The 14,879-nt window shown below is 51.1% G+C and overlaps 2 protein-coding genes across 11 annotated transcripts in view; both read right to left on the reverse strand.

Annotated features, from left to right (window-relative positions):
• LOC140284933 (histone-lysine N-methyltransferase 2C-like) overlaps positions 1–1,696 on the reverse strand; it is an 87,894-nt gene extending 86,198 nt beyond the window's left edge. For 8 of the 10 annotated variants that reach the window (XM_072378976.1, XM_072378973.1, XM_072378978.1 and 5 more), the window contains exon 1: positions 1,414–1,696. The gene's annotated coding sequence lies outside the window, so the exon portion shown is untranslated. The remainder of the gene's footprint in view (positions 1–1,413) is intronic. The other 2 variants (XM_072378979.1, XM_072378971.1) reach the window with 1 other exon arrangement.
• Positions 1,697–2,935: 1,239 nt separating this feature from the next.
• xrcc2 (X-ray repair complementing defective repair in Chinese hamster cells 2) lies at positions 2,936–5,034 on the reverse strand. The gene is made up of 6 exons (XM_072379022.1): positions 4,833–5,034; positions 4,278–4,359; positions 4,151–4,186; positions 3,845–3,994; positions 3,506–3,776; positions 2,936–3,252 (listed from the first exon to the last, which is right to left on the reverse strand). The coding sequence occupies exons 1-6, from the start codon at positions 4,851–4,853 to the stop codon at positions 3,003–3,005; spliced, it is 810 nt and encodes a 269-aa protein (XP_072235123.1). The 5' UTR covers positions 4,854–5,034; the 3' UTR covers positions 2,936–3,002.
• Between the last annotated feature and the right edge of the window lie 9,845 nt (positions 5,035–14,879).

Below are 14,879 nucleotides of genomic sequence, written 5' to 3' on the forward strand. Positions count from 1 at the left end.
ACAGTGACAGAATGATATGGCTCCACTGAGCACCCCCAGCCATAGAAAAGCAAACTGGTTCTCAGCCACAGCAACAGGGAACTGTGCTCCTTCCAGTCTGATTTAATGAGAACTGGAAAAGCTTCCAGACCTCCTGCTGCCTCCAACCTCCTCTGTGGGGGATCATGTTAGTTCATTTGAATTCGCCGCTCAGACGCCGTCTTTCAGCTACTTTAACGGTGATTCTGTGCTTATAAAATCAGGATTTTATTAGAGCAGAGCGACAGTCTTTAGGTGAGCCTTAATGGGCTGATTTTAGTGCCAGTTTCTGTCAAAAGAAACAGAAAAATATGTGAATTTAAATGGAATTCAGATGGATTAATATACATTCACTGTTTTCAGGAAAAGATGCAGAAAGATGGAAGTTTGGAGCCTGAACAGAGCAGCTGGGACCACCTGAGTCCAGCTGAGTGTCTCCATGCAGGAGGATTCACCCCCAGCTGGGTCATCTGGGGGCGCTGGTCCACTTTTCTGTCCGGTTCTGGTCGGATTCACACATAAATCAGTTCTGTTTTCTGGTGTCATGTGAACATGTCTGACTGATGAGTGCAGAAACAGAGAATCAGCAGCAATGTACCACTCGGTCCAACAGAACTTCCAGCAACTAAACTTCATGATAGAAAGACAGAACCCACTACAACGTCCCACTGGAGCAAATTAACGTATTCAGAACCACCAGACTGGACTTTAATCTCCAAAACAACGACTAGAACCAACTGGGACGTTGGAACCACTGTAGTCTCTGACTGGAACATCAGAACTTCCTCACAGACCACTGGAACTCCGGGTTCTAGCATTAGAACCACCTAAAACCCCACCAGAACCTCTGACTGGAGCCCTGGAGGCTCTAAGTGGACCATCAGTTATCTACGGAACCATCGGAACCCCCTCCAGAGATGAGAGACACCTCTGATGGGTCCAGACCGAGACCAGGTCGTTGTGAACGGATCTGTGATCAGTGAGTTGATGACCCCTGAATGGTTAGCCTGCTAGTTACCATGCTAGTTACCATGCTAACAGACCCATCTGTCAGCAGCTGCTAACCAGCCCACTAACCGACCGCAGCCGCTGCTTAACGGCTCCGCTCGGACTGCACCCCCCTCGATGAGCACCCTCTCTGTGCACCAACGGTAGGTGCACAAACACGGCAGTTAGCCGTTAGCTCTCCGCTCGGACCGCCCAGCAGACTGTTAGCATTAGCATTAGCTGACAGGCTAGCTGTTAGCGCGCACTACGACCGAGCGCATCCCGGCTCCGTCGACCCGCCACCACGCGGTAAATGTCGCTGTCAGGGGGTGAGTCCACGCAGGGACCGGCAGAGGCTGCGGAGCAGAGCTGCACAGCTTCGGGGAGAAGACAGAAGAAGCTCCTTACTGATTTGATGCGGTTCTCTTTTTCCTCTCCAGCTTTCCAGCCAACTTAGAGCGATGTGTTCAGAGCCAACGACGAACTTCTCCGACGGATAACATCTGCTTCACGAGTCTGCCATGATTGCGTTTTCCGTCGGAACATTCCTGTAGGCCATGGAAGGAAAAAATACGGTTTCTGCTCAGAAAACTGGCGAAAAATTAAAGTTGAAGCCGTCGCTCCGTCATGGAGGCCATGTTTGGGAGCGACCGAAGCACCGCCTGTCAGCGCGAGCAGAAGAAGTAGGTCCCAGAAAACGTTTCCTACCGGACTAAAGCTCCAGCCTTCACGCGATCCGGTCCGTCTTTTGGGCCCGGATAAACACAACATCCAACCGAAGTGAGGGCTCAGTGCGTGTCGGCGTGTGCGCGTCAGTGTCGGATTTGGTTCGTTTGTTTGTTTGTGTTGTGTAAAAAGTGTGTGTGACCCCGCGGAAGGATCTGTTGGAGGGCTGCTCCGGTGAAACGGTCTCCGCCGTCAGACTTTAAAAACCCGAACCGGACCCGCGGGGATCTGGACTGCAGCCGCACGTGCGATAAACATGGACCAGTTAAGACCGACCCATCATCCGAACAGGACGCTGTCACTGTGTTTGTTTCAATAAAGATTGAATTTGAAATGTTTCAGGCGGAAGTATTCGTCCCGCAGACACCAAACTTCTGCATCCGAAGTTAACTCCTCTGTGTGTTTGGACTAAAAGAATGAATCCATTTTACAGAGAGTCAGACTCCACAGCTTCAGGTCGGTTGGCTGTCAGAGCAACAAGGTTCTTCTACTCAGTTTTATTCATGAAGCAGCAGCTCAGGAAAGATAGTCCAGGTCCAGCCAATCAAATCCAATTCAGATTGCAGGTTGAACCTGTTGAACGCACACACGCACACACACATGCACAGGGCCACAAACTCATACACACTGGAGCGGTGGGCAGCCAATCACAGTGCCTTGCTCAAGGGAACTGGCAAGGAGGTGGACTGACACCCCTCCAGCTGTCAGTTTGAGCAGTGAGTGGGAATCGAACCGTTATTGGACAATGGAATCGAACCAGTAACCCACTCTGACCACTGTGCCATGGCCACCCTGTAGTCTAACTGATAGTACAGCTGAGTATCATCAGCATTTATGCCCTGCTGTCTGATAATGTTACCTAATGGAAGCGTGTACAAAGAGAAAAGAATCGGTCCAAGCACAGAACCCTGAGGAACTCCATGGCTTGAATGAATTCATGAATTGAATTGGATTTAAACTGGGTTGGACTGTATCTTTAAGATGACATTTGTTGTGTTTTTATAAGTAAACTAAATTAACTCCTTAATTAAACTTAAACCAGCATTACAACATTTATCAGAGATCCATCAGAACCTTCCAGGACTTCCTTAGAGACCAAAATAAAAACTGAATACTGATAATCGGGGTACTGATCCAACCCAGAACCGAACACTGACCCACGATCCAAGCTGGTTCTGACAGGCTTTTATTTACCTTTGATAAATGAAACTCACATCAGACACATAAGCAACAACATTCTGTATTTACAGCAAAGATGAAGGTCACAGAGGTCACAGAAACTGCACCCCCCCATCTGTCACACAGAAGGAGCTGCTCCTGGAGCCCTTCGTCCTGGAGGAGCAGTGGACCGTGAAGACTCGCCGTCTCCTCGCCGCCACGCTGTTCTCGACCTCCTGCCTGGAGCACAGCAGCCGGTGGGTAACGAGTCGTTGCCAGGGGCGACAGAGGTATGGCCGGTCGGGTCCGCTGTAGCTCCCCCTGATGGCGTGGCAGGTGGCCAAGATGGTGAATCTGTAATCCCTGAGGAGGAGCAAAACAACCTAATGGACCGGGAGAATCTCATCACGAAACATTTCCACTGGACCAGAAACTGCTGAAGAACCTCTGGAACCGACTTCTGGGCAAAGAACGTCCCAGAGAACCAAGGAGGTCATGAGCGTGATGTCATCAGCCTTCTGGACAACCTTCTGAACAACCTTCTGGACTCCTACTCTGGACTATTTCAAGCTGAACAGAACATCTGTGCAGACCATCAGAACCTCCCAGTACTGACCTCAGCAGTCGTCCCAGCAGCTCAGCGCACTTGCTGAGGCGCTCCTCCTGTTTGGCGACGCTGGCGCCGACCTCACAGCGGTCCAGCCAATAGAAGGCAGACATGCTGTCGATGACCAGGAGCGCCAGGCCGGGCCGCAGGGACAGGGTGGTCTCCAGGAAGTGAAGGGTGAGGAGGAGCTGGGAGGAGGAGGAGCAGTGCACAACGAGGAGGCGCGAGAGACACGACCGCAGCGACTCTTCTGACCCGGTGGCCGACCCGGTGGAGAGACCTACACACAGACAGCAGGTCACACCTGCAGCCCAGCTTTAAACACCTGTGGGACACGTCTGAGCGTACCTGCGTTCAGGCGGCTGTCCAGGATGCTGACCAGTCGGAACATGTCCAAGCTGTAGTCGGTGTCCACGAACACAACGTCCACCTCCAGGCCGCCGGCCGCCTGCGGCAGAACGCAGCGGCAGAGCAGGTGGTACAGCAGCTCCGTCTTACCTGAGGAGCACACAGCACACGGGCAGGTGAGCAGATCACCTGCAGGTGAGCAGATCACCTGCAGGTGAGCAGATCACCTGCAGGTGAGCAGATCACCTGCAGCTGAGCAGATCACCTGCAGGTGAGCAGATCACCTGCAGGTGCCAGTCAACTCACCTGTGCCCTCCGGCCCGAACAGCTCCACCACCTCACCTGGGAGAGTCAAACACACGCACCTGCAGTCATAAATAATGTGTTTACAGACCACAGCGCTCAGCTGAAGAAAGTGGGCGTGGTCAGTCACCGTGGTCAGGTCCTCCATCGCCAGGAAACAGGTGAGGTTCGATGTCCCTCAGACAGCGGCGAGCCTCCAGACGAGCGAACAACTGCAGAGACACACGGCTCATCACTTAAATACACTGCACCAGCACATAGCCTGTATCAGAACACAGACTGCACCAGCACATAGCCTGTATCAGAACACAGACTGGGCCAGCACATAGTCTGTATCAGAACACAGACTGGACCAGCACATAGTCTGTATCAGAACACAGACTGCACCAGGACATAGCCTGTATCAGAACACAGACTGGACCAGCACATAGCCTGTATCAGAACACAGACTGCACCAGCACATAGCCTGTATCAGAACATAGACTGCGCCAGCACATAGCCTGTATCAGAACACAGACTGTATCAGAACACAGACTGCACCAGCACATAGACTGTATCAGAACACAGACTGCACCAGCACATAGACTGTATCAGAACACAGACTGCACCAGGACATAGCCTGTATCAGAACACAGACTGGACCAGCACATAGCCTGTATCAGAACACAGACCTTTCAGAGCTCACCTGAGTGCCGCTTTCACTCATTTAAGCGCGAGCTTCACCGTCCGTTTGAACCCGCTTCGTGATGCTGCTGCTTCACGATAAAATCCGCAGATCAAAGCGGTTCCGCCCCGTCTCAGGGCTGATTCGGTACCGTTACTCACGAGTCTGACACAGCGCCACTTTAATCAAACAGCTGGATTAACTCTTCTTCTTCTTCTTCTTCTTCTTCTTCTTCTTCTTCTTCTTCGTGCCTTGAATTACACTTCCGGCTGACGGATTTTCACAATAATAGTCATTCAGTAACAGAACAGCAATCACCGGAAACAGAACATGCAATAAAAACACGTTTATAGATAATACAGGTAACAACAGGTAAAGTACTTTAAATGTTTGTGTACAACATGGAATCTTTCGGACTGGAATTGGCTGAATATTTTAAGTGCTTTAAGATTGTGATTTTATAAATAAAACTGAATACAACATTCTGCTGTTTTTAAAGCAGTCCAAACGCGTCCCATTTATCGACCAATCACAGGATGCGTTCCAGCAGGACGCAGCTCGGGGAGATGATGGTCACCTGACCACTCTGCAGGTCTCTGTGGGCCAGGTAAGTCCATCTGTACGGACTCTCTGTATCCGGGACCACGTGACCCGTCAGTCTCTCTGCGGTCACGTGACCCGCCTGTCTCTCTGAGGTCACGTGACCCGTCTGTCTCTCTGAGGTCACGTGACCCGTCTGTCTCTCTGCGGTCACGTGACCCGTCTGTCTCTCTGAGGTCACGTGACCCGTCTGTCTCTCTGCGGTCACGTGACCCGTCTGTCTCTCTGCGGTCACGTGACCCGTCTGTCTCTCTGAGGTCACGTGACCCGTCTGTCTCTCTGAGGTCACGTGACCCGTCTGTCTCTCTGCGGTCACGTGACCCGTCTGTCTCTCTGAGGTCACGTGACCCGTCTGTCTCTCTGAGGTCACGTGACCCGTCTGTCTCTCTGCGGTCACGTGACCCGTCTGTCTCTCCGAGGTCACGTGACCCGTCTGTCTCTCTGCAGCCTCAGTCCTGTCAATCATCTCTGAAGCCCCGCCCCGGGTCTTTCTGTTTTCCACATCCTGATGGGTCCGACGGGCCACAGCAGGACCATGTGACGGCTCCTCTGACTCCAGAAGGTATCTGATTGGTGGGCCGACCCTCCTCCTCCTCCTCTGAGGCTCCTCCTCTTTTTGTTCTGCATCTATTCTTCTACTTCCTTCATCTTCTGTTTCTCCCTTTGAGGTCATGTGACCCGTCTGTCTCTCTGAGGTCACGTGACCCGTCTGTCTCTCTGATGTCACGTGACCCGTCTGTCTCTCTGATGTCACGTGACCCGTCTGTCTCTCTGATGTCACGTGACCCGTCTGTCTCTCCGAGGTCACGTGACCCGTCTGTCTCTCCGAGGTCACGTGACCCGTCTGTCTCTCTGCGGTCACGTGACCCGTCTGTCTCTCTGCGGTCACGTGACCCGTCTGTCTCTCCGATGTCACGTGACCCGTCTGTCTCTCCGAGGTCACGTGACCCGTCTGTCTCTCCGATGTCACGTGACCCGTCTGACTCTCTGTCATGTGACCCGTCTGTCTCTCCGAGGTCACGTGACCCGTCTGTCTCTCCAATGTCACGTGACCCGTCTGACTCTCTGTCACGTGACCCGTCTGTCTCTCCGAGGTCACATGACCCGTCTGTCTCTCCAATGTCACGTGACCCGTCTGTCTCTCCGAGGTCACGTGACCCGTCTGTCTCTCCGAGGTCACGTGACCCGTCTGTCTCTCCGAGGTCACGTGACCCGTCTGTCTCTCCAATGTCACGTGACCCGTCTGACTCTCTGTCACGTGACCCGTCTGTCTCTCCGATGTCACCTGACCCGTCTTTCTCTCTGATGTCACGTGACCCGTCTGACTCTCTGTCACGTGACCCGTCTGTCTCTCCGAGGTCATGTGACCCGTCTGTCTCTCCGAGGTCACGTGACCCGTCTGTCTCTCCAATGTCACGTGACCCGTCTGACTCTCCAATGTCACGTGACCCGTCTGACTCTCTGTCACGTGACCCGTCTGTCTCTCTGATGTCACCTGACCCGTCTGTCTCTCTGATGTCACCTGACCCGTCTGTCTCTCCGATGTCACCTGACCCGTCTTTCTCTCCGATGTCACGTGACCCGTCTGTCTCTCTGCGGTCACCTGACCCGTCTGTCTCTCTGATGTCACCTGACCCGTCTGTCTCTCCGATGTCACCTGACCCGTCTTTCTCTCCGATGTCACGTGACCCGTCTGTCTCTCTGCGGTCACGTGACCCGTCTGTCTCTCTGAGGTCACGTGACCCGTCTGTCTCTCTGCGGTCACGTGACCCGTCTGTCTCTCCGCAGCCTTGGGCCTTTCATCAGTCTCTGAAGCCCCGCCTCGGGCCTTTTTATGACTAAAGACCTTATCTGGTGTTCCGACACATGGTTTAATTCTGTTTTCCACATCCTGATGGGTCCGACGGGCCACAGCAGGACCATGTGACGGCTCCTCTGACTCCAGGAGGTATCTGATTGGTGGGCCGACCCTCCTCCTCCTCGGCCTCTGAGGCTCCTCCTCCTGTCCTTGCCTTTCGTCTCTTCTTCTCCTCTCCACCGTTAGTCCTCCACCTAACTCCCCCACACTGAGCTTCCCCTGCTCCTCCTCTGTCTCTCTGCTCCTCTTCACCTGCCTCCACAGATCCACCTCCTCACATCTCCTCCTCTTCTTAACGATCCAGTAGTCGACCCACCAGCAGGGACTCCTAGTCGCACGACTCATGTTCCTCGGCCAACGCCCCCGACCATCGGCCTCCTGCTTGTTGTGGGGTTGCAGCGACGCACAGCTGTTTAAGCTCAGACCACACACCTGGAGGCAGGTTAAGGACAGGTAGGACAGGTAAAGGACAGGTAGGACAGGTTAAGGACAGGTTAAGGACAGGTTAAGGACAGTAGAACAGGTTAAGGACAGGTAGGACAGGTAAAGGACAGGTAGGACAGGTTAAGGACAGGTAGGACAGGTTAAGGACAGGTAGGACAGGTAAAGGACAGGTAGGACAGGTTAAGGACAGGTAGGACAGGTTAAGGACAGGTAGGACAGGTTAAGGACAGGTAGGACAGGTAAAGGACAGGTAGGACAGGTTAAGGACAGGTAGGACAGGTAGGACAGGTTAAGGACAGGTAGGACAGGTAAAGGACAGGTAGGACAGGTTAAGGACAGGTAGGACAGGTAAAGGACAGGTAGGACAGGGTAAGGACAGGTAGGACAGGTAAAGGACAGGTAGGACAGGTAAAGGACAGGTAGGACAGGTTAAGGACAGGTAGGACAGGTAAAGGACAGGTAGGACAGGTTAAGGACAGGTAGGACAGGTAAAGGACAGGTAGGACAGGTTAAGGACAGGTAGGACAGGTTAAGGACAGGTAGGACAGGTTAAGGACAGGTAGGACAGGTAGGACAGGTAAAGGACAGGTAGGACAGGTAAAGGACAGGTAGGACAGGTAAAGGACAGGTAGGACAGGTAAAGGACAGGTAGGACAGGTTAAGGACAGGTAGGACAGGTAGGACAGGTAAAGGACAGGTAGGACAGGTAAAGGACAGGTAGGACAGGTAAAGGACAGGTAGGACAGGTAGGACAGGTAGGACAGGTAAAGGACAGGTAGGACAGGTAAAGGACAGGTAGGACAGGTAGGACAGGTAAAGGACAGGTAGGACAGGTTAAGGACAGGTTAAGGACAGGTAGGACAGGTAAAGGACAGGTAGGACAGGTTAAGGACAGGTAGGACAGGTTAAGGACAGGTAGGACAGGTAAAGGACAGGTAGGACAGGTAGGACAGGTAAAGGACAGGTAGGACAGGTTAAGGACAGGTAGGACAGGTAAAGGACAGGTAGGACAGGTTAAGGACAGGTAGGACAGGTTAAGGACAGGTAGGACAGGTAAAGGACAGGTAAAGGACAGGTAGGACAGGTAGGACAGGTAAAGGACAGGTAGGACAGGTAAAGGACAGGTAGGACAGGTAAAGGACAGGTAGGACAGGTTAAGGACAGGTAGGACAGGTAAAGGACAGGTAGGACAGGTTAAGGACAGGTAGGACAGGTTAAGGACAGGTAGGACAGGTAAAGGACAGGTAAAGGACAGGTAGGACAGGTAGGACAGGTAAAGGACAGGTAGGACAGGTAGGACAGGTAAAGGACAGGTAGGACAGGTAAAGGACAGGTAGGACAGGTAAAGGACAGGTAGGACAGGTTAAGGACAGGTAGGACAGGTAAAGGACAGGTAGGACAGGTTAAGGACAGGTAGGACAGGTAAAGGACAGGTAGGACAGGTAAAGGACAGGTAGGACAGGTTAAGGACAGGTAGGACAGGTTAAGGACAGGTAGGACAGGTAAAGGACAGGTAGGACAGGTAAAGGACAGGTAGGACAGGTAAAGGACAGGTAGGACAGGTTAAGGACAGGTAGGACAGGTAAAGGACAGGTAGGACAGGTTAAGGACAGGTAGGACAGGTAGGACAGGTTAAGGACAGGTAGGACAGGTAGGACAGGTTAAGGACAGGTAAAGGACAGGTAGGACAGGTAAAGGACAGGTAGGACAGGTAGGACAGGTAAAGGACAGGTAGGACAGGTAAAGGACAGGTAGGACAGGTAGGACAGGTTAAGGACAGGTAGGACAGGTAAAGGACAGGTAGGACAGGTTAAGGACAGGTAGGACAGGTTAAGGACAGGTAGGACAGGTAAAGGACAGGTAGGACAGGTAAAGGACAGGTAGGACAGGTAGGACAGGTAAAGGACAGGTAGGACAGGTTAAGGACAGGTAGGACAGGTAAAGGACAGGTAGGACAGGTAGGACAGGTTAAGGACAGGTAGGACAGGTAAAGGACAGGTAGGACAGGTTAAGGACAGGTAGGACAGGTAAAGGACAGGTAGGACAGGTTAAGGACAGGTAGGACAGGTTAAGGACAGGTAGGACAGGTAAAGGACAGGTAGGACAGGTAGGACAGGTAAAGGACAGGTAGGACAGGTAAAGGACAGGTAGGACAGGTAGGACAGGTTAAGGACAGGTAGGACAGGTAAAGGACAGGTTAAGGACAGGTAGGACAGGTAAAGGACAGGTAGGACAGGTAAAGGACAGGTAGGACAGGTAAAGGACAGGTAGGACAGGTTAAGGACAGGTAGGACAGGTAAAGGACAGGTAGGACAGGTAAAGGACAGGTAGGACAGGTTAAGGACAGGTAGGACAGGTAAAGGACAGGTAGGACAGGTTAAGGACAGGTAGGACAGGTAAAGGACAGGTTAAGGACAGGTAGGACAGGTTAAGGACAGGTAGGACAGGTTAAGGACAGGTAGGACAGGTAAAGGACAGGTAGGACAGGTAAAGGACAGGTAGGACAGGTAGGACAGGTAAAGGACAGGTAGGACAGGTAAAGGACAGGTAGGACAGGTAAATCAGGACATTGTTTCAGTTTAGCTGTGAAAACGGACTAAAGGACCAACCTGGCCATGCTGCCTCCACCTGTCCCCATGAGACGCCCTCCTAATCCTCCCCTGCTTTTTCTTCAGCTTGGCTCCCCTCTCTCTGCTGTGATTGGCTGCTGACAGACCATGTGACTGCCCCTCGTACTCTACCAGGTATCTGATTGGGGGACCGACCCTGGTTCTCCTCGGCCTGGTGGCCTGCTCCGGGTCAGATTGGACCTCACCCTTTACCCTGACCCCTCTGGCCTCCCGCCCTCCCTCATCTTGGCTGCGTTGGATTCTTTCTGTGGGTTGTCCGTCATCAGTCATCAATCCTGCACTGTGATTGGTCAAACTGTCTCCTGCCTCCGACTTTGTTCTGGACACCTTATGGTCACCTGACATCCTCTTCCTCTCCAGCCCATCTGCACAGAAACACTCATCTGTTGGGCAAACATCTTAATCAGTAACAACTTCTTTACTCACAACTCAAACTTCTAGACAACTTTTGACCCCAGACGCTAACTTTAAGCAGCCTCAGCCTGCAGCTGCGTTCGCTTCCAGGTCAGAAACTAAGCTGAAGCAAACTTCTGAAACCTCTTTTCATAGAAAACGTTCATCAGCTGCTTCAGAGTGAATGAACCAAGGAGCTGCAGTAATGGTGGAGCTCCTCCCCCCAGATGGTGGGGCTCCTCCCCCCACATGGTGAAGCTCCTCCCCCGGATGGTGGGGCTCCTCCCCCCAGATGGTGAAGCTTCTCCCCCAGATGGTGGAGCTCCTCCCCCACATGGTGAAGCTCCTCCCCCTGGATGATGGAGCTCCTCCCCCAGATGGTGAAGCTCCTCCCCCACATGATGAAGCTCCTCCCCCGGATGATGGAGCTCCTCCCCCACATGGTGAAGCTCCTCCCCCGGATGGTGGAGCTCCTCCCCCACATGATGGAGCTCCTCCCCCGGATGGTGAAGCTCCTCCCCCACATGGTGGAGCTTCTCCCCCCAGATGGTGGGGCTCCTCCCCCACATGGTGAAGCTCCTCCCCCGGATGGTGGAGCTCCTCCCCCACATGATGGAGCTCCTCCCCCGGATGGTGGAGCTTCTCCCCCAGATGGTGGAGCTTCTCCCCCCAGATGGTGGAGCTTCTCCCCCCAGATGGTGGAGCTTCTCCCCCCAGATGGTGGGGCTCCTCCCCCACATGGTGAAGCTCCTCCCCCGGATGGTGGAGCTCCTCCCCCACATGATGGAGCTCCTCCCCCGGATGGTGGAGCTTCTCCCCCAGATGGTGGAGCTTCTCCCCCAGATGGTGGGGCTCCTCCCCCCAGATGGTGGGGCTCCTCCCCCAGATGGTGGGGCTCCTCCCCCAGATGATGGAGCTCCTCCCCCAGATGGTGGGGCTCCTCCCCCAGATGGTGGGGCTCCTCCCCCAGGTGGTGGAGCTCCTCCCCCCAGATGGTGGGGCTCCTCCCCCAGATGGTGGAGCTCCTCCCCCAGGTGGTGGAGCTCCTCCCCCAGGTGGTGGACCAGCAACATGGACACAGCATCGCGGTTGTTGGAGCTGAAACGTGTCGTCACTGCAGTAGTTTAACAACGAGGCTCTGACCGACAGATTAGAGGCTTTTCTGCTGAACCCTGAGATCGTTTCATCATGTTTTCATCTGAATGTCATTGTTTTTGCAACCAGTTTATCAATAAAGTTATTACTGTGTGATGACAAGATACAAGAAATGATTTTACCACTCAGAGGCAGCAGGAAGTGCTTCAGGGCCTCACCTGAGTGTCTCCAGCTGAGCTGCTGAGTCAGCAGATCCACCTGGATGCCGGCGTCCCTCGTCTCCGCCGAGTCGCTCTGACAGGCCACCTCCCTCCTCCCGCCATCACAGACGGGCGTCACCTGGACGACCTACAGAGGACATCACACCACCAGCAGGTACCGGTTAGCAACACGGGTGTTTAATTTGCTGACCTGTTTAATTTGCCGGTACCCTGCTGGAACAGCTCAGCCCTGCAGTCTGCAGACTTTAAACAAAAACTCTGAACTGCTTTTCTGAGGTCTTACTGAGATGTTTGAGACGGACTTTGGTCAGATTATCTGTTGGTTTGAGCTCAGCAGCCTCCGTCTCAGCCCTGTTTTAACTCCTCTTTGTTAACAGGCTGTTTTCAGGGTGGAGACTTAGCAGGAGCTTAACTCCACCCTTTGGGTGGTGGTAAACACCAACATAATGAAGCTGCTCCTCCAGTCAGATCAAAAACACTCCAGCTCCATATATAGATACAGATAGTTACTCTGTTCAGTTGATCCCAGAGTTAGCAGTTAGCTGTAAGTTAGCAGCTAGCTCTGAGTTAGCAGTTAGCTGTGAGTTAGCAGTTAGCTGTAAGTTAACAGTTAGCTGTAAGTTAGAAGCTAGCTGTAAGTTAGCAGTAAGTTAGCAGTTAGCTGTAAGTTAGCAGTAAGTTAGCAGTTAGCTGTAAGTTAGCAGTTAGCTGTAAGTTAGCAGCAGATGCTAGCAAACAATGCTTTCTCATCAGCAGTAATGGACCAAGCCAGAGATGTGCACAGCGTAACTCGTAGTAATGCATGTGTTTTTTATCATATATATTAGTACTTTAACTCTACAGGTAGTGAAGTACTTTAAATGTAGTATTAGTACTTAAACTCTACAGGTAGGGAAGTACTTTAAATGTAATATTAGTACCTTAATTCTACAGGTAGTGAAGTACTTTAAATGTAGTATTAGTACCTTAACTCTACAGGTAATGAAGTACTTTACAGTGTAGTATTAGTACTTTAACTCTACGGGTATTAAAGTACTTTACAGGGTAGTATTAGTACTTTAATTCTATAGGTATTAAAGTACTTTACAGTGTAGTATTAGTACTTTAACTCTACAGGTAATGAAGTACTTTACAGTGTAGTATAAGTACTTTAACTCTACAGGTAATGAAGTACTTTACAGTATAGTATTAGTACTTTACAGGGTAGTATTAGTACTTTAACTCTACGGGTATTAAAGTACTTTACAGTGTAGTATAAGTACTTTAACTCTACAGATAATGAAGTACTTTACAGTGTAGTATAAGTACTTTAACTCTACAGGTAATGAAGTACTTTACAGTGTAGTATTAGTACTTTACAGGGTAGTATTAGTACTTTAACTCTACGGGTATTAAAGTACTTTACAGTGTAGTATTAGTACTTTAACTCTACAGGTAATGAAGTACTTTACAGTGTAGTATTAGTACTTTAAGCAGGCAGTCTTGGGCGGGCTGTCATATGTTTTGCGGCTTGTTTCCATTTCCACAACATTTGTTACTCACGGAATCTGTCATCTGTTCGTTGTCCCCGGTGTTTCCCTCCGGAGTCGCAGCTCACAGTTGAGCTCAAACCGCATTTATTTATTTATTTATTTTTAGTGTGAATTTGCTCACAGTAAGCGTGATAGAAAAATTGTTAAACTTTCTCGGTTCAGATTTCTACACATCAAACGCTGCGGACTCTTCCTCTCCGCGGAGGAAGAAGCTGCCGCCGCCGCTCTGCTGCCGCCTGCGGCCGCTGGAGGTACTGCAGCCACAAAGCAGACACCTTTCCACTGTTTTTAACTAACTTTTACATGTTAAATTCACTTTAGGGATGTGAGTTTCAGGGGCTGGTGTGGATAGAGAACAATTTGTCATGTTAAAAACGCTTTTCTTTCAACTGTTTGTGTGCATGGAAGTTAAATTTAACATTTTTTTGTTGTTCTGTCTAAGTTGAAGAGTAATTTCTTTAAGAAAATGATGTGCTTTAATAATCAAACCACTTATTTCAGCATCCTCCTGGAAACTCACCTTGATATTTTCTCATTCAGTTCTCTGTAAACTGTCTTCAGTTGGTAAAGAACGCAGCATTTCTGACTCCTTTTGTCGGCTTTAAGTTAAATTCACAAACGAGGTCCTGCATGTAACAGATCTGTTGAGCTCTCAGCCTCCAGCATTCAGCCTCTTCAGTCTCCTGACAGAGGCCTGTTTTCTGTTTCCAGTTTTGAATCCGGAGGAGGCTGACCTCCCATGATGCACCTCTCCTCCCTCCATGTACAGATGACATCATTGCTGTCATTAACTTGTGTTTCTCTCTCTCAGCAGGTGTCTCTGGCCTGGTGTTACGCTGCTTGTTGTCCCCTCTTTCCTGTCCTCTCAGCCCCAGCTGGTCCAGGCAGATGGACCCTTCCTGGTTCTGGTTCTGATGGAGGTTTCTTCCTGGTTCTGGTTCTGATGGAGGTTTCTTCCTGGTTCTGGTTCTGATGGAGGTTTCTTCCTGTTAAAGGGAGTTTTTTCTCTCCACAGTCGCCTCGTGCAGCTCAGGATCAGAGAGAAGTGCAATTTGTTGTTTTCCTTAACTCGGCAACTGTTTTAATTGGCTAACCTTAACCCTGTATGTACTGGAGTCATTTGTAATGTAATGGATTGTATTTGATAGGCTTGAATCTTCAAAATAAAAGTGAAGTGAACTGACGGCCTATTAGAGCCCGTTCCACCTGTAACAAATCAGTTTGTTGTTCCAAACTCTTCCTAAAAGCACCGGATGGATCGATAACACCTGAGCTGCAGTCAGAGAACAGACTCG

The sequence above is a fragment of the Leuresthes tenuis genome, unplaced genomic scaffold (assembly GCF_036924035.1).
Source record: "Leuresthes tenuis unplaced genomic scaffold, fLeuTen1.0.hap1 SCAF_24, whole genome shotgun sequence".
Taxonomy (NCBI): domain Eukaryota; kingdom Metazoa; phylum Chordata; class Actinopteri; order Atheriniformes; family Atherinopsidae; genus Leuresthes; species Leuresthes tenuis.

Excerpts from the sequence above, each read along its gene's own strand:
- xrcc2 (XM_072379022.1), bottom strand. The coding sequence starts at position 4,853 with ATGAGTGAAAGCGGCACTCAG. Across the intron at positions 3,995-4,150 it reads GTTCGGGCCGGAGGGCACAG|GTAAGACGGAGCTGCTGTAC; the intron begins GTGAGTTGACTG and ends TGTGCTCCTCAG. Across the intron at positions 3,253-3,505 it reads CTGCTGGGACGACTGCTGAG|GGATTACAGATTCACCATCT; the intron begins GTCAGTACTGGG and ends GCTCCTCCTCAG.